The 19516-nt window shown below is 36.3% G+C and overlaps 1 protein-coding gene across 1 annotated transcript in view; it reads right to left on the bottom strand.

The window, feature by feature from the left end:
* Positions 1-4737: 4737 nt before the first annotated feature.
* The window catches only part of LOC133193162 (protogenin-like), a 69787-nt gene continuing 55008 nt past the window's right edge, over positions 4738-19516 (bottom strand). The window contains exons 13-21 of the mRNA XM_061329132.1: positions 13257-13445; positions 12863-13121; positions 12624-12751; positions 11074-11241; positions 10250-10414; positions 8228-8348; positions 7532-7661; positions 6545-6649; positions 4738-5367 (exon numbers count right to left, since the gene is read on the bottom strand). Of these exons, the coding sequence (XP_061185116.1) occupies positions 4738-5367; positions 6545-6649; positions 7532-7661; positions 8228-8348; positions 10250-10414; positions 11074-11241; positions 12624-12751; positions 12863-13121; positions 13257-13445 (1895 nt within the window). The remainder of the gene's footprint in view (positions 5368-6544; positions 6650-7531; positions 7662-8227; positions 8349-10249; positions 10415-11073; positions 11242-12623; positions 12752-12862; positions 13122-13256; positions 13446-19516) is intronic.

Below are 19516 nucleotides of genomic sequence, written 5' to 3'. Positions count from 1 at the left end.
AACGCAGTCAACAAAATTTACTTCCGTGTTTACAATACCGCGACTTTGACGTCGTTTTCTGAGCATTGTGACGTCAAAAGATAAGGGCCCTTTTCTCATGACGGCAGTCATATAATGCAGAGCATTACAGTATTGAATACAAATGTAATGCAGAGCATTACATTATTGAATAAACAAATGTAATTATAGAAGCATTACAGTATTGAATACAAATGTAATGCTTAGTCTTCAGTTTAGCCTCCATTATAATGCTACATGAAATACCTTAAATCATGCAAAGACTTTCAAATAATAAAAAAAATCAGAAAAGTGATAGAAAATTCATCACCAATTTCCGTATCTTTTCATATACAAGGAGCTCAGTGTAACTGCACACTCTTATCACATAGAACAATAGGATGGGGATTGACTACATTACCTGGATTCTGTACACCTCAGTGTTGTGTGTTTATCTACTGTAAAGAATTCTACTTAAGGTTCATTGTCTCCATGTTCACTCATAAAAGGTTCCCCTTTATGCTACTGTAATTATTTTCCAAAAGAAATCCAATATATCTAATTTTCACACATAAAATGCACACAATTTCAGTAAAACTTGCTGTGCAAAATTTCACAGAAATGGCCTTTTAAACTTGACAATTTTATATAAGAATAATAGTCATTTATCTGAGTGAGAGTTATCTCTCTTAGCAGAGGGTCAACAACCTTAATCTGATACAATAAATTATGTATAATGTCTGTGTCATAATACCAGTAGTAGCACCTTGATCTACAATTTTTTAAAGATATCACTAACATTTGACATATTACATACATGTATATTACATTTCAGTGTTGGCATAAATATGAATTTTAAATATGTGACCCAGTTCATTCAGCATACTGTAGAAAACAAGGCAGTGGGTTTAATATCTACTGTGGCAGATACAATAACAAGAGACCCATGGGCCACATCGCTCACCTGAGCACATTGGCTAGGCAAAAGCACAAATCAGTTCAGTATTGAAAAGATTACCGGGGGTTGAGGGGGGGGGGGGGGGGGTTGAATTTTAAACTACCTGATGATGCTTCCATGTCAATATAACATATGGCTTTGTTGTACTTGAGAAGATTTTAAAAAAAATTTTCCCATATATTCCTTTGTAAAAATTTGATCCCCCATTGTGGCTCTTCCCTATCCCAGGGATCATCATTTGAACAAACTTGAATCTACACTACATGAGGATGCTTCCATATCAAAATGACTAATCATGGCTTTGCAGTTCTTTAGAAGAAGATATTTTCTTATATATTTCTATTTAAGACTTTGATCCTCCATTGTGGCCCCACCCTACCCCTGGGTGTCATGATTTGAACAAAATGGAATCTACACTACCTGAGAATGCTTCCATATAAATATGACTCATAATGGCTTTGCTGTTCCTGATAAGAAGATTTTTAAAGGTTTTTGCTATATATTTCTATGTAAAACTTTGATCCTCCATTGTGGCCCCACCCTACCCCTGGGGGTCATGATTTGAACAAACTTGAATCTACAATACCTGAGAATGCTTCCATATAAATATGACTCATCATGGCTTTGCTGTTCCTGAGAAGAAGATTTTTAAAGATTTTTGCTATATTTTTCTATGTAAAACTTTGATCCTCCATTGTGGCCCTGCCCTTTCCCCGGGGTCATGATTTGAACAAACTTGAATTTACACTATCTGAAGATGCTTCCATATAAATATGACTCATAATGGCTTTGCTGTTCTTGAGAAGAAGATTTCTAAAGATTTTTCCTATATATTTCTATGTAAATCTTTGATCCTCCATTGTGACCCTGCCCTACCCCCGGGGGTCATGATTTGAACAAACTTGAATCTACACTACCTGAGGATGCTTCCACATGAGTTTCATCTTTCCTGGCCCTGTGGTTCTTGAGAAGAAGATTTTTAAAAGATGCTATTAATTTTTCACTAATTCTTTATTATCTCCCCTTGAAAGAGGGTGTGGCCCTTCATTTAAACAAACTTGAATCCCCTTCACCTAAGGATACTTTGTGGCAAGTTTGGTTGAAATTGGCCCAGTAGTTCTGGAGAAGAAGATGAAACTGTGAAAAGTTTACAACAACGACAGACAACAGACAAATTTTGATCAGAAAAGCTCACTTGAGCCTTTCGGCTCAGGTGAGCTAATAATATACAGCTCACATGATAGTTAAAAAAAATGAATGAAAATTAGATTCTCTAAAAATTCTAACATAAAAGAGATTTTATCCAGTATGATCATGAACACAATGTCTTCTCAAGCATAAGTTAGATTTCTATGGAAAAAGAACACACAGAAAAAAAAATTATATATATATATACAGCAAGGAAAATAGACAGACAGATAAACAAAGAGAGGGGAACTAATATATACAAATCTCCTCAACAATTTAAAATTCCCAGAAATGTGTATACTTGTACCAAGTATAAAGTTACTGCAATCAGTACAACTAAGTGTTTCTTTGAAACATGATAACTAATGAAGAATTGATGATTACATATTGTACACACACAAATATGGTATTCTGTGTTAAAGATAACATTGACATTATCTTTTGATTACACAACATGTCCACATAGACTGAATGTCATCTCACCATCACCAGTTTTATGATCAAACAGGGTTTTGATTTGAACCTGGTGACACAAATTTACAATTTGGAAAAGAAATCTTTCATCATTATCATTTTGATCAAAGTTTCCCTACTAGATGCTACATGTAAGGAATCTTTTATAAATTAACATAATGCATATTTGATACAGTTAAATTTTGGTATCTCAAACATGAATTAACTTTAATGTTGAAGTGAGTTGGTAGCTTTTATAATTTTTTCTTAATGTATTTTAACCTTATTATCTCAGATCCTTGGATATTTTGAGGTTTGCCTTGATTCCATCTAGCTTGAGAAAGTGAGGTTTGACTGTATCTGATGCTTGAGATAGTGAGGTTTGACCGTATCTGATCAAGTATAAACTTAAATCTGGGGCTTGAAACCTGGCCACAAAAATTTATAAAGAGTTCATTGTTCAATGTCATCATGCTGACAGTTCGCTTGCTTAGCGTCCAGAGGTGAACAAATTTTCAAGGATATAATGACTTTCAAATATGTGACCTAATTAACCCCACTACAGGCTAATATTGATCATTATTTACATTCAACAATTTTGACCAGAATTGATAAGTATTTTTCAGAGTTAATGAATTCCCAACATATGAATAAAATTGGCCTGAAATCTGAACCCATGAAGCAAAAATTTTACTGTTTCTAATTTTAGTTTCCCATCATTCTTAGATGTTATAAATTGGTCTGGGAATTCCAGAGAAATGGTCAAAAATTTTCAAACAATTCCAAAAAATTACAGAAGGAACATATAGCATAAGGTTATATGAATTCAGGTGACCTCATAAAACTGAACTATTGCTTCTAAAGTTCAGAACAATTCAGTAATATACAAAGAAGCTGGGGTAGGCAGGCAGATTGCCGAGCCAGGTCAATACACAAGGTTACACTGTACACATTACTATATAAGGCTGTACTGTACAATCTATGTAAAGTCAATACACAGTTTAATACACCATATCAATGTACCGTGAGATGCACTGTCTGTCTGTATAAAGTCAATACACAGTAAAACTGTACACCAAGACCAAAGTCTGTTATTAACACCAACATAAGAAATAAGTGTCAGATCCCTGATATGTTTACACTAGACATGGGAGGTATTAACTAGAAATGCGGAGCATTTATCTTCACAAAATTTTGGCTGCTTTTTTATTCTGAATTTTTTTTTCTCTCTCAAAAACTGATTTCAAAGAGGTATTCCTCAAAAAGAAAATGAAATAAATAAATACTGCCCTGATTAGAACTACATGCAAGACGGGGTAGAAATTTTTAACATGAGGTATACAAAACACACCGCAATGATGTTAACGCTTGGTCAGACAGAACCACAAGCCTCAGAGTGTAACAACACAAAAGGATTTAAGCTACTATTGAATGGTGCTGCTTCAGCTAACGAGACTGAAATCTGTGGCTCTGACGTAAGGCCTTAATGATAACAATACAGTATATTGAGGTATAACGTACCTGACAGTTTGAGGTATTTTAGCTTTAGTTAGGTAGACTTGTTGTTTTTTTTTATAATATTTGACATGTTCTTTTTCCCCTTACTAATATAAAATGAAGTCTACTAATACACACTATTTATACTGAAGCCAATTGTATCTTTACCAAATTCAAAGTCCCCAATTTCTAAACATATTATAACTAATACATGTACTGTATGAAATTTATGAAAGTTGAACTGAGAAATAACAAGTCAATGGGGTAAAAATTCCAAGATCAATGCATCACCTTTTTAAGAAATTTCAAAAATTATAAACCAACTTTTATACCTATACGTCAATATTTGGTTAGAATAAATTTTCATTTAAATATAAAAAAATAACTTGCCAAATAATCTCAAGGTTGTTCAACATGTTAAACCTTGCTACTATTTAAGAGAAAAAGAGCATAATGTAGCCACTAAACTAGTTGTGTATATATTTAAAAATCCTGCTTGTATTTGTGGAGGTAGAAAGGCTTAGTACAGCCAGTTTTGATTGGATAAAAAGTATCATTCAATTCTTTCAACCAATACCAGCAACCAACAATTTGGTGACAACATATCTATAACTATCAGCAGTTGCTCCATGCACAGTCAACTGTTACACATGTTCAGTGGACTGTGACATGTGGTCAGTAGACTTTGACCCACATTTGAAGGACTGTGTCAGGTCGTCCTCTTCGACAGTTTCTTGATTTCTAGAGTTTGTGTAATACTCTGTTGATTCAGCTTGGTTTGATGTACACACACTAGCACCTCCTTCTATTGGTGAATGTGGCCTCTCTGGGGTGTCCCGATTTGAAGTAGGATTTACCTTGCAGGATGTGTCTGTGTTGAGTGAGAGCCGGTCGACTGATGTAGCCTGTACCAATCTGTCTGTGTTCAATGATAGTGGGTCTGCTGAAGTAGCTTGCATCATTTTCTTCAGCAATTCATCACTTTGACTGATCATGGTGTCACTGTAAAGGTTATCTCCCCTGTCTGTATCAGGACTGTTCTCATGACCATTTGACCTGTTAGATGCCCCACCCGAGGCCTCCACCAAACAACTGTTTCCCCTTGATGAGCCCCATGTGCTGTCAGCATGTCTTTCACTAGAGGATTCAGGAGACACACCCCTTATGTCACATGACAGGCTAGCTCCACTATCATTGGATAGAGACTGGTTTCCATCACTGTGGACATGATGCAGTCCCTGATGGTGCCATAGAAGACAGGCATGCTCCCCAGGCTACAAACCAACCAATCATATAACTGAAGTGTAGTGATTTTCTTAATTAGCTTTTATACAAAACTATAAATTTTGCTTCTGATGTTATTTTTGGGAGGAAGGGGATGGGACTTTTTTAAAGAATAGAATGTGACCTTAGCAAAAAAAAAAAAAAAAAAAGAGAGAGAGACCCATGGGCCACAATGCCCACCTGAGTTTCCATTCTCTTTCTGACATATGAATTTGTACACATGCATTAAATGAAATAGTAAAAAATGAAGATAATTTTTATTGTTTTTTCCAAATTTTAGAAAGTCAATATATTTCTGTATAAAATTTCTTCTCCAGTTGTTGCTCTTAGTCCCTATGGCCATGCTTAAAACAAATTTCATTGAATTCCCATTACATGGAGATGCTTGCATATGTGAAATGTGTCCTGTGGCCCATTCCTACCCCAAGAGGTCATGATTTTATTCTACACTTCCTGAGAATGTCTATTTTTCATTATAACTGATTATAGTTCTGTGGTTCTTGAAAATAAGATTTTTAAAGATTTATTCCAATGTAGAAAATTGATCCCTTATTGTTGTTCCATCCTTCCTCAAGATACCATGATCTGAACAAACTTGAATCTGCATTACTGAAGAACACTTGCATATCAATATCATAAATCATGGCCATGTTGTTTTTGAGAACAAGAATTTTAAAAGTTTTCCCCCTACATTTTACTATGTAAAACTTTGATCCCCTATTGTGGCCTCACCCTACCCCGAAGGCCATGAAATGTACAGGGAAGAAGCATTCACATCAGTTTTGTCTTTTCTTGTTGAGGTTTCTCTAGATGACAATTTTAAATGATGCCACCATATTTTCACCATTTTTGAATTATCTCCCCTTGGAAGAGAGTGTGGCTTTTCATTCATAAATCTGAATCCCCTTCACCCAAGGATGCTTCTGTGAAATCTTTACAGACTGACAGACAGTCCCAGTAAATTTTTATCAGAAAGCTCACTTGAACCTTAAGGTTTAGGTGAACTAAAATATCATGCCAGTCTTTTTCACTGTGATGGTTTTTCTCTGTGTTTTATGAAATGATGACATACAGTCAATTTTGTATTCATAGTCAACTCTGGAGACCCAGCAGGTAAAGAGATTACAGTACACAATATCAAAGTTTTATTAAAATAATTCTCAATACCTCCTGTTCTGTGTCTGTGTTGAGTTTGTCTGTATGTCTGGTAGTGGAAGTCAAAGCTAGGAGTTTCCCAGTGCTGGACAAAAAAGCTCCTCCACTCCCACCATCCTATAAAACAATCACAATTCATCAAACTGGACATAAATAGGGCTATGGGCCTCAAGGCTCACCTGAGTCACATTTTTTTTCTTTATAGAGAGTAGATGAACTAGAAAACTGTCTTACACACCCCTGTGATCAATGATCACAACCTTTTGTTCATTGTTTAAGCAAGTGACCCTAAAATCATTAGCATCTCTTTTAATTGTGTTGTAATACAAAGTCTGTCTATTGAAAAAACACTCAATTTGTGTACTAGATTAGTGTGTTCACTGGAAAAATAAATAATTTGACCTTTTCCTGTGTTGGTCATTCCAATAATTTTGACTTTTGACCAATTAAGTAACCAAAAAATTTACAATTGTCTCTCTTTAACCATTCTTCAACTATGTAATGATATATTAAGATATAAAGTCTGTATGTTATGCAAGTTACTGCAAAACTTCAATATGTAATATTAACAATATTCTTTACTTTTTATCTTGACCTTTAACCAGATGACCCCAATATTACTGAATGTTTTCTCTGACTATCTAATGTAGTAAATATGAAGTCTGTGGGTTGGGAGGTACATAGAGTCACATAATGTTGAAGGACAAACAGACTGACACAGTGACTACTGCATGGCACCTGTATCTGGATACCTACAGAGCCATGAAACCCCTTATGACATCAAATTAAAGTCCATTATTTCAACAATTTTAATTTTTAGCTCACTGTGGCTTGACATAAAATACAATTAATATCAAACTGCATCAAATTTATATTATTACTTGTGTAACAAAATATTAAATTAAGGATCACTGTATGTTTTTATTCTTTAATTTAGCAACAAAATACATATCACACATGTATGTTTGGGTTTTCAAAACAAGAGGGATTTATCTTTACTTTGTTTTGTCCCTCCATCAGAATAAGTCTGTGGGCCTCGGGGAGCTGGTAACTCTGTTGTTGATAGCGCGACCTGATTTCTGGGTTAGTGACGGTCCTGGTGGAATGTCGGTACAGGTTTGCGTAATGCCTGCAACAGATGGTTAACATTTAAAGGAACAAATGTTGGTCAATTTAAGTAATCCATAACTGCATGTTCATACATCAAAAAGAAATGAGGCTCATAGTTCAATATGCTCACTAGTTACAATAATTATACTGACATTTAAATCGAAAAACCCTTATTGTGGCTTTATTAGCCATAGGTCACAACTGAAACAAATGATTTACAGTAAAAATTTGATGTTCTGCTGTAAATATTAATTAGTACAGTATATATACCTTACTTGTATATACACTTTAATACTTAAACTGATATTTATTTAGCAATAAAGATTTGGTCATGGACTATTGCTAAAATTGCTACTGATGTTTTTATTCATCCTGAGCTTATATTTTTTTCACTGAGAAATTATTTTTTGTTCAATAGATGACTATAAACTGCAAAAAAAATTTTCCATTCTGAAACATTTCCGTCATAGAAACATTTCTGTCATAGATCATGTAGATATATCAAACATTAACATTCACAAACAAAATAATTAATACAGGTTGGTTATATAGATGTGTCAAAAAAGTTTCATTAAGTTGACTGACCTTTGTCTGAGAACAATCACCAGGATACACACAATGATGCTGGTCAGTCCAATAGCACAACCGACCACTATCCCTAGTCTCTGGTCCCTCAGAAAACTGTCAGACATATTGGACCGGGGGGCTACAAGAACAAAATCAGTTACTGACAGAAGTTATCTCTCTTTGTATAGAAAATAAATCATCCTTTCTCAACAAAATTCTGTTACTAAATCAACTGAACCATTTCTGCTAATTTTATTTTTTATACTAGCTTGTATAATTTTTTATAAAATAAGAAATACTTTTCTCATTTGGGTCTTGGTGTAGTGGCATAATTATAATGAATCTGCATCAGGCAATGTGCTTAGCCCAGGGACTTTATACATGTACTTACGTTAGTATATAGGGTCCCTGGCTTAATTATATGTGCTTTCCTTTAAAGCTAGCCTTTATACTCGTATGTGATTTTATATGGCAATTTACCCTGATCAAAAGGTAACTTACAGCCCATGGGTAGCAATGCTCACCCTGAGGTCAATTTTCTCTTTCTGGCGAGTGAATGTGAATGAGATCTTACTTGAGCTTTCATATCAATTTGAATAATCCCATTACATGTTCTGCTGTTTTAAATATATTAAGCTTTTTCTTATTTTTAAATATATCCTCCCATATGTTCCTAATAATTCTAACTCCTATTGTGGCCCACAATAGCTTAATATCTAACTTTAAAATGGATGGATCATTCATTTTTGCTTGCAGCTCTGAAATGCAGGTATTTAAACATTCACTGTTGATTATGATTATGTAAAAATCTACAATTGTAAAACAATAATCTCATTTTACATGTACACAAACTTGAGCCCTCAATATTCAGTCAACTTGGCAGGTTTTCTAAGCATTTGAAAAGGAAACTAAATATTTGGAATCTCTTGTTTTTGTAATACATGTATAACTCAATGGTGACAAATATTTTAGATTAAGATTTTTAGTCACATGATACTTTGTTGTTGTCTGTTGTTTAGCATTATAAATTGTCAGAATTATGAATATTGAAAAATGGGTAGCACTAGTGGACATCAATGTTAAATATTAGTATAATCTGGAAGAGAACCTGTGGCCAGTGATAGCTAGACATTTTTGGAAGGGTGAATATTTCTTCCAAGATGACAATGCCCTTGAGTGTGATCATTTTGCTAGGTCTTCTCCACAATGTTTGCTTGGAAGTGGCATATAAGCTGCTAAACTTAGTCCATCTAGTCACCATATATGAACATGTTAATAGAAAATCTTTGGTAGTTGATAAAAAGAAAGCTTCAGGTACATATTTGCTATTTATCAAATCTAAAGACAATCTAGTGCAGGAAGTTTGGAGCATTGAGGCAAGCAATACATCTACCTATATTCAGGACCTCTACAAGTCCACATCAAACAGCATATGAATGTAATCAGACTCAAGAGACATCTTATTAAGATTAAGAAGTAATCTAATGTATTTTGTTTGGTTTTTTAATTAACTTTATTTCATTTAGAGAACATTTGACATTTTATAGTTTAGTTTTCAAACATAAACAAGCTGCCATTCTGCCCGAATACTTTGGGCACATGTCAGTAGAAACTATAGAAAAACACAATGCTTGACCGAGCTTAACCACAGTGCGGGTAAAGGAAATTTACATGAAGGAAGCCAAACAAGACAAATGTATATCAAAAAAAAATAAAAGGTTTAACAAAACATTTATTGACTGTGTTCTTGGGCAAAACATGTTTTATCGAACCCTCGAACCAAACTGTTTGCCTTCAGCCTAACGGCCTCAGGCAAACAGTTTGGTTCTTGGGTCTGACAAAACGCATGTTGCCCTTGAATCCAGTCAATAAATGTATACTGGCACACCAATGGTCTAGAGAAAAAGTAAAAATTTTAAAGAAGACAGACATGAGACAGACATAAAAATTTTGATCAGAAAAGCTCTTTGAGCCTTTGTAAGTTTGCTTTCAAACATCATCAGTTTTTTTAGAATGATCTACAAATGTTTGATGTCTTACAGACTGGAGGGGAGGAGTTGCGGCCGTCACATGGCATGCTACATGGACTGAGCACCACCTTCACCACACTGGAGGGTGGCCCCTGACCTGCAGTTGTGCACGCCCTCAACTTGAAGAAGTAAACTGTGCTGGTCAGGTCTTTCACTACCGCCTGGGTCATCGTACCTGTATAACAATAAGTTTCAAGTATAAGACAATACTACCTTTTCCTTTATCAATTCAATTCATTACCCCTTATAATGTTAACATGGTGAAATGAGGAACCAAGACCTCAACCATGAGGTGACCTGTGATTTGAACAAACATGAGAATTCAATGGCAGAAATCATTCTGTATCAAAATATGTACTGCCTTCTAACACTCTGTGTTAACTACTGTGAAATCACTAATTTTCATGGGGGGTTTCAGTCATTTTCATGGTATATTGAAAAGTCCCTCAAATTCATGTCCTCCATGAAAAGTTAAAATTCAAATTTACAAGCGTCTGATGATGTTCATGTATTTAACCATGAAATGAAATCCCAACAAACCAAAATTTTTTTCCTCAAATCCCCAAAACCTGACCCCACAGCAATCATTCAAATGCTAATAACAGATCATGGCAACCAATCAAATGTTTGCTTAGCAAGGCCTAGGGGTTCTCTCTCTAATATATTAAAGAAACAAAAATGTACTTGTAGGTGTAATGAAAAATTTAGAAGCAAAGGGAGAAAATTTTATCTTCAATCTCAAGGGGGAAAATAATAATCAGTCATGGTAATTAAAACAATCTTTAACTGTTTTAAATCAGTGCTATATTACTGACCCTAACATTTGAGACTGACCGTTACTGTGTATGGAGCTCCACAGGAAGTCAGGATCGTTCTGGTGTTGATGGTACTGTATGATGTAGAACACAATGACCCCATTTTTCTTAATGGGAGGATTCCACATCAGCTGGACCTCATCCTCACTGAGAGGGTACAGTGTCACATCCTCTGGGGGGCTGGGGACTACAATCAAAACAGGTTAAATGTCAACATATTTGTCACTGAGAGTGTACTGTGAGTGTCACATCTTCTGGGGGGCTGTGGACTAAATCCAAACATTAAGTTATGTCAACATATTTGTCACTGAGAGGGTACAGTGTCACATATCCTCTTGGGGGGGGGGGCTACAATCAAAATAGGTGATGTCAACATATTTGTCACTGAGAGGGTACAGCATCACATCCTCGGGGGGGGGGGGGGGGGGGGGGGGGGGGGCTGGGGACTACAATCAAAACAGGTTAAATGTCAAAATGTTTGTCACTGAGAGGGTACAGTGTCACATCCTCTGGGGGGCTGGGGACTACAATCAAAACAGGTTAAATGTCAAAATGTTTGTCACTGAGAGGGTACAGTGTCACATCCTCTGGGGGGCTGGGGACTACAATCAAAACAGGTTAAATGTCAAAATGTTTGTCACTGAGAGGGTACAGTGTCACATTCTCTGGGGGGGGGGGGGGGGGGGGGGGGCTGGGGACTACAATCAAAATAGAAAACATCAACATATTTGTCACTGAGAGGGTACTGTGTCACATCTTCTGGGGGGCTGGAGACTACAATCAAAATAGGAAACATCAACATATTTGTCACTGAGAGGGTACTGTGTCACATCTTCTCGGTGGACTACAATTATGACAGGTTAAATGTCAACATATCTGTCACTGAGAGGGTACTACGTCACATCTTTGGGGGGGGGGGGGGGGGGGCTACAATTAAAACAGGTATTGTCAACCTGTTTGTCTCTGTTAGAGAATACAGCATCATAATTCCTACTTATGGAATTGAGGAACCGGGGATTACAGGGTCAAGAGCAGTTCTGCTTTAGACTTCAGATTAACATATACATATTCATGTTCCTTTAATTAATAAAGATAAAATTTCACACTGTGTAAGAATGAGATAAATTACTGAATAATACTTCATGGCAAAAAATGGACTCTTTTGGGATTTCCTTTTTTTCTTTAAGAAATGCTTTAATCAATTAAATGGTTCATTTATGGTACTAAAGATCAAAGATTTTAATGAAGAATCCTGACTGATTGAGATTTATGTAATTCATAGTGTATAAAATTCTTCATTTAGATGTAGTTTTATTTCTCATTCAAGTTGGTGCACCTTTGAATGGAATTTGTCAATGAGTAAACAAGCTGAGGGAATTCTTTTTGTGATTGGATAAATTTAACATACTCCTGTATATGTGTGACAAATGATAGCTGATTAAGCACCTGATACATTCTATCCTTGATTCCATTTGTCTGCTGCTATTATCTATGCCAGTGTGAGACAGAGATGCAATAAAGATTCCTAAATAAGAACAAACGTTACCAACCCCAGAGGGGCTGACCTACCATCTTCTAGCGTGGTGATGTCCTGGGGGGTACTGAATGGTCCCGTGGTCTGTGGGGAGTGGGATCTGACTGAGATGGTGTATGTGGTGTACGGGGTAAGGTCCTGGAGTGTGTAGTTCTGGGAATCACTGTCAAACAAAAAAATCTGATTATACATACCCCTTGATATGATTTTGCAGACATTGATACTGATGTGAAAGCTGGTCTATAGATATTGTTCTTTACAGAGTATTACCCACCTCCTCTCATACATGATTTTGCGGTCGTCATTACTGATGTGATAGCGGACAGTGTAATAGCTGATCCCTTGCTCCCAGTGGGGCTGAGTCCAGTTGAGGGACACTGATTGAGGCGACTTGGCGAATACCCTGACGTCCATTGGAGGGGGAGGTTCTGGTGACCTCAGCGGACTGAGGACCTGGAATAAACAGTTGGCCTTACCCAGAGTTTCATTCTCTCCCAGCACCTCCAGCACCGCCTCATAGTAAATCCTGTTTTCTGTTAAGCACACAAAAAGAATCAATAAATTAAGATACCTATTATACGATGTTTTTAATTCAATTTTCCCTTCCCCTGTGATCTGTAGAATGTGTAATCTTTCAGCCATATAGATATGCAAGAGAAGAGACTTACGGAGATGGCTGATGACTGTGAAGTTGGATTCTATGGGGAGCTGTATACTTCTTGTCATTGGAGGGCCTATTTTCCTTTTAATGTAAAGCTGGTACCCACGGGCCTCCATTGAGGAATTACTGACTTCCCAGGAGATCTGAACTGCTGAGTTATTGAGGGGCACCACTTCTAAATCTGGAGCTGGTATTACTGTAAAAATGATTGCATCATGCCTCTAAGATACATTACTTACAATACATTAATTTATTGTATAGTAACTCATCATATCCTTCCACTTATTAATACCATATAATTGGTAATTAGGCACAATTTTAACGATTCCTTCAAAAAATTCAGACAAGAGGCCCATGGGCCACAATGCTCACCTGAGTCACTTTGTCCTTGCTGTTCTGCATCAGATTTTTTCCCAAAACAGTTAAACTTCTTTTATAACGTATCTCAAGGGACTGTGATAAATCCTACGTTATAACCAGTGTACGTTATAAATGGAGACCAGTGTACTCAGTACACCTTTACCGTAAACACCTTCCAAACCGCTATAGTGTGTTATTAATATTTTTAAAAGTATGTATACATGTAGTATGTAAATAAATGATTTACAGGTATATTTGGTTTCATTTCTTATATTTTCAAGAAAGATAAATATTCAGTAACATTTTATTTTCACAAACTACATGTATAAATTATTTAAAAATCGCTTAATTATTGCTGTACAATCTTGATCTCAGGTCACTTAAAAAAGTCCGTAAATTAATGTTTTTCCGTTTGACTTGGCTACATTTATTAACAAAAGTCTCCAGAGTTGCAAGCGCGGAGAAAACACTGTCGTCAACCCCTTCGAACGAGTTTACAAAAGTTTTCTTTTGTAAAAAAATTTCTGACAAATGCGACCTTTGATCGTCTGGGTAGATCGTACACATGTGTCAGGCACTGGCTTGTCGTCCTCGCTGTCGTCGTGGTCTACTGATCTTGAATCACTGTACATGTATTTTTCTTTCACTTGCTCAATTATGTCATTTTCGGTCATATTGCTTGCAACAATTAAATTTTCGTCTGCAGTGATGTAATCATTTAGAGTACATTCAATTTCAGGCTGTGTTTTTCGCACAGTCTCCCATTTTTCTGCCAAAGTTGAAAGTGGGATATCATCATCAGAGTTGTACTCGGACGGGTCAGAATCTAGAACGGTGTCTGAAAATCCAGAATTAGAAAAGCAGTTTTGGATGCATTTACTAGTGACTTCACGCCAAGAAAGGTGAATTGAAGTTAACAGCAGAGAGAACATTGATGTCTATGGTTTTATTGTTTTCTACACCCTCGAGATACTTTGATATCAGTTGCTGTCAGTATTTGGTTTTCAGAATTTTTTTACAATTCCTTGATCGCAGGTTTGTAGTTTTGAAGATGTGTTTGGAGGGAAAAACACTAAACGAATGGAACTCAACTCCTCCACTTTAGGGTGTGCAGGGCAGTTATTGACGAACAACAGAATTTTTTTTTTTGTTTATTTTCATTTTTTTATCAAGCCGTTTCACCCACTCAGTAAATAATTCTCCTGTCATCCAAGCTTTTTTATTGTATCTATAATCAACTGGCAAAGATTTAATATTTTTGAAACAGTGTGGATTTGCAAACTTTCTGATGACTAATATTTTCACTTTATCTGATCCATCCATGTTACAACAAACCATGATCATTAATCTTTCTTTGCCATGTTTTCCTCCATGACAGCTCTCCCCTTTCAGGGCTTGAAATAATTGATGGCCCACTGGTCTGTGGCCAGTGAATTTTTAATCTTGGCTAGTACATTGCAGAGGGCATGTGCCCTTTGGGTCAGTGTTTTTTTTGTGCATAACAAAATTCATTCATGGTCGGGCTAGTTAACTTGACAGGGTTGTGCGTCCAAGTTCTGTCGTTTCTTGTTTTGTTAAGTTGTACTGTTATCACAGTGCCTGTATAAACAATATAGTACTATTATTGCTATGGTTTCGGGCCAGTCTTTTAAATCTACTGGCCCACTGGGACAGTGAGAGTACCGAGTTGACCAGTAAAAATTTAAGGTGATAGTCCGAGTGACCAGTGAAAAAAAACATAGGTAATCAAAGATTACGAAGCTCACCTCGACGAATGTTATCTACATGTAAGGCAAATTTCACATATTTTTTTTCTAGTTAGGGTACATCCCAAGATCAATATCCATGCAAGTTTGATTTAATTATAGACCTGCTCAAAAAACTTTTGACCTGTTTAGTAATCAAGAAAATTTTGGTCAGTTCCAACATCCAAAGCAAGTCTGGAAGTTTTCATCCTTAGATGCACCATCTATGCAAGTTTAATCATAACAGGCCATAATATTATATAGCTACTCCAAAAAAATTACCCTGGTCACTCATCTGGAAAATGTACTTCAGATTCAGAATCCAAGGCAAGTCTGGAAGTGTCCATCCCTAGATACATCATCCATGCTAATTTGGTTAAAATATGGCTAAAATTCACTCATGTGGAAAATCTAGGTCAGATCCAGCATTTGAAGCAGGTTGGTTAGTGTACATCCCTATATGCATCATCCATGAAAGTTTGGTCCGGGTAGGGCTTATAGTTACTTGGGAACGAGACTACTCCTTAATCTAAACCTGGTCTCACATGTGGAAAATCTGGGTCAGATCCAGCATCCGAAGCAAGTGTGGTAGTGTCCATCCCTGGATGCATCATCCATGCAAGTTTGGTCTGGGTAGGGCTTATAGTTACTTGGGAATGGACCTGCTCCTCAAACTTAAACCTGGTCACTCATACGGAAAATCTAGGTCAGATCCAGCATCCGAAGCAAGTGTGGTAGTGTCCATCCTTAGATGCATCATCCATGCAAGTTTGGTCAAGATAGGGCTTATAGTTACTTGGGAATGGACCTGCTCCTAAAACTTTAACCTGGCCACTCATCTGGAAAATCTAGGTCAGATCCAGCATCCGAAGCAAGTGTGGTAGTGTCCATCCCTAGATGCATCATCCATGCAAGTTTGGTCAAGGTAGGGCTTACAGTTACTTGGGAATGGACCTGCTCCTAAAACTTTAACCTGGTCACTCCTCTGGAAAATCTAGGTCAGATCCAGCATCCGAAGCAAGTTTGGTAGTGTCCATCCCTAAATGCATCATCCATGCAAGTTTGATCCAGGTAGGGCTTATAGTTACTTAGGAATGGACCTGCTCCTAAAACTTTAACCTGGTCACTCCTCTGGAAAATCTAGGTCAGATCCAGCATCCGAAGCAAGTTTGGTAGTGTCCATCCCTAGTTGCATCATCCATGCAAGTTTGGTCCAGGTAGGGCTTATAGTTACTTGGGAATGGGACTTGCTCCTAAAACTTTAACCTGGGACGCCGACGCTAACGCCAACACCGACGCCGGGGGTATAGCATAAGCTCATCTCGACTTCGTCGAGGTGAGCTACAAAATTATTTCTAGCCCTGCCCTTTTAACTGTAATGTTCTGTTTGGCAACATTTTATAAAAGAGCCCTGTTTCGTCCACATTATAAATATCTTTTGGGGAGTATTCATTCACAATATTTGGTAATTTTGATTTCCAATCATTCACAATGTCGTCATTAACGACTGCACTTTCACAGCTTACAACCCACGAAATGATAGCATGTCTATGCTTAAAATGTTCCACCCAAGAATTAGTAGCAGAGAAATCTGTCACATTCAATTTTTTTGCAATGTCATTTGCTTTTTGTAAAAGAATTGGACCATTGAGATGAATATTTTGATTTCTTGTTGATTTGAACCAAGAGAACATCGCTTCTTCTACAGCGGGATATGACGAAGATCAGAACTTTTTTCATTTCGGACTAAGCTCACCACAGTCCCTAGCTTCCAGAATTTTTTCTCTCTGAGTCCATATTGTGCTTAATGTTGTAGGAGCAATACCAAAATCCTTTGCAATTTGTTTTTTGGATTTGGATCCCGCATTTATTGCTTCAATTATTTGCAATTTTGTATCAAGAGACACAGCCTTTCTCTTAGCTGGAGACGCCATTTTAAATTAATTTTACTGACTCAAAGATAAATTTTATTCAAACAATTTATGTTATGAATACATCTACTTGATGAACTTTATTCAAACTATTATAAATAAATGTACCTGAAACAACAAAGAGACCTTGTTAGAAAAACACCCATTACGGAGCAGCTATGAACTTAACAAACCGTGACTAATCCGCAGTCAGCAATCTGATAGAAAAGGTGTGAAACTAGGTGTCAATAGGTTTAAGAGGTGTAATTATGTAACGGGACCAAATTTCTAATACTTTATAAGCGATACTACGTTATAAACAAACGCATTGTAAGCGGTGTTTTTTCCAATGAAATATATAGTCACTTTGCTGGGACTACGGAATGGCTACTTTACATCCGGATATACTTTAAAACCGAGTACGTTATAAAAGAAGTTTACTGTATATATTAACATATTCCTACTGTAAAACTTTTATCTCCTTTTGTGGCCCCACCCAATATCTAGAGGACTTGATTTGAATATGACTTTTTCCCAATATATATATACCTATATTCCTATGTAAAACTTTGATTCCCTTTTGTGGCCCAATCCAATATACAGGGGTCTTGATTTGAAAAAAAAAAATGAATCTACACGGTTGAGTTCAAGATAACAAGGTTTGACAGTACAGTATAACAAAAGTGAAAAGCTTACAGATGGATAAATGGACAGACAGACAGGTTATCAGAAAAGCTCACTTGAGCTCTCAGCTGATTCACTGTAACCATGCAGATTTAATGGTATTGTTTATTATTGACAAGGCATTGATTAATATTTAAGTGATTAACTGGTTCAATGTTCATTGTCAATACACTTAACCTTCACCCGTAAACAGATCCTTACATTTTTCTTTTTTCTCTTGCTTGTGTTTGGTTCTGTAATTTAAATGTCACACAAAAGTCTGCTATCATTCACATCCTGGTAATAATGAAGCAATTTACTGGACTATATCCTTGATCATAAAACTATTTCTGGGAGCGTCATCTGTATACTTCAACTCTAATGCCAATTACAAGAAACTGCTGTAAAGAGAGGAAAGTGCACGGCCACTGAGATATGATGGCATGTCTCCTAAAGAAGATTGTTTTTTCCTTGTTGAAGGGTTATAAAAATGCCATCAAAATTTTAGCTCCTCAAAAAAGTCACCATTATCATTATGTAGTATCTAAGAGCTGGCCAGCAATCAAGGTGGGAAGTTCTGAACCTTGCTGTCATTATTTCGATGGGCCACTTTCACACATCACCTTAATGGGAATGAACTTAATGAAGATTGATGATAAAATTAGCTTTTATATTGACACAGATGTACCGATGATAATAAACCAGGGTCACAGAAATCTGTGTAATCATCACTCCAGGTCTAAAATTTTAAACTTAATTATAAATCACCTTATACAGTCAAACCTGTTTTAAAGAAACAACCTATCTGTTAATCTCTATTTTTGGAGTAACACTGACTGAATCCACAAAGCACTTTATTATCATCACTTGACCTCAGTCACATAAACAACCACCTCACCAAAAACAATCTCTACACACAGAAGAGTTCCCCACCAAGAGTTATCTCTCTTAGTGTATTAACACAATCTAAAAATATATATTAACATTAATTACAATTTCCTTTTTTTTTTTTTTTTTTTTTTTTTTTTGAACAAAATTTGATAAAAAGTTAATAAAGAAATTTTACCTATCAATGAATATGTTTTGTTCATATTTACATGTAATTACTTTGACAGTGATGACCTTCATTGGATTAGACTATCCTCGGGACATCAGGGGATTATTCTGCCCCTTTACATATAGAGATGCATTTGAACATACAATGTCTATCACAAAAATTCATACGAATTCTTCTGGTAACTTCCCCGTCTGTAGAATTTTAAGCAGCTCCATTCCATTTGCTCCACGCTTGGTCATACAATTGGCTAGCTGCACTTTTCCTGGACACCATTTCACATGTACATTACTGTTATTCTTTATTTCACTAATTGCTGCTATGTCAATTCGAAGGCGCTTGTCATCCACCATTCTTGTAGACTGTAATGCCTCGAAAACACTTTTGTTGTCAATGAATGCTGTAATTGGTATTTTATCTGCTTCCAATGTACAGATCTCCTCTAGCATTTTCCTGTAATACAATGCAGACTCAAGGCCCTCTTGCAAACTTAAAGCTTCTGCCGCAATTGTTGAACGAACAACTCTCTTTATTT

The sequence above is a fragment of the Saccostrea echinata genome, unplaced genomic scaffold (genome assembly GCF_033153115.1).
Source record: "Saccostrea echinata isolate AGI-Se365-2 ecotype Australia unplaced genomic scaffold, CSIRO_AGI_Sech_v1 ptg000027l, whole genome shotgun sequence".
In the NCBI taxonomy this organism is placed as follows: Eukaryota; Metazoa; Mollusca; class Bivalvia; order Ostreida; family Ostreidae; genus Saccostrea; species Saccostrea echinata.
This window is presented reverse-complemented; position numbering and strand designations above follow the sequence as displayed.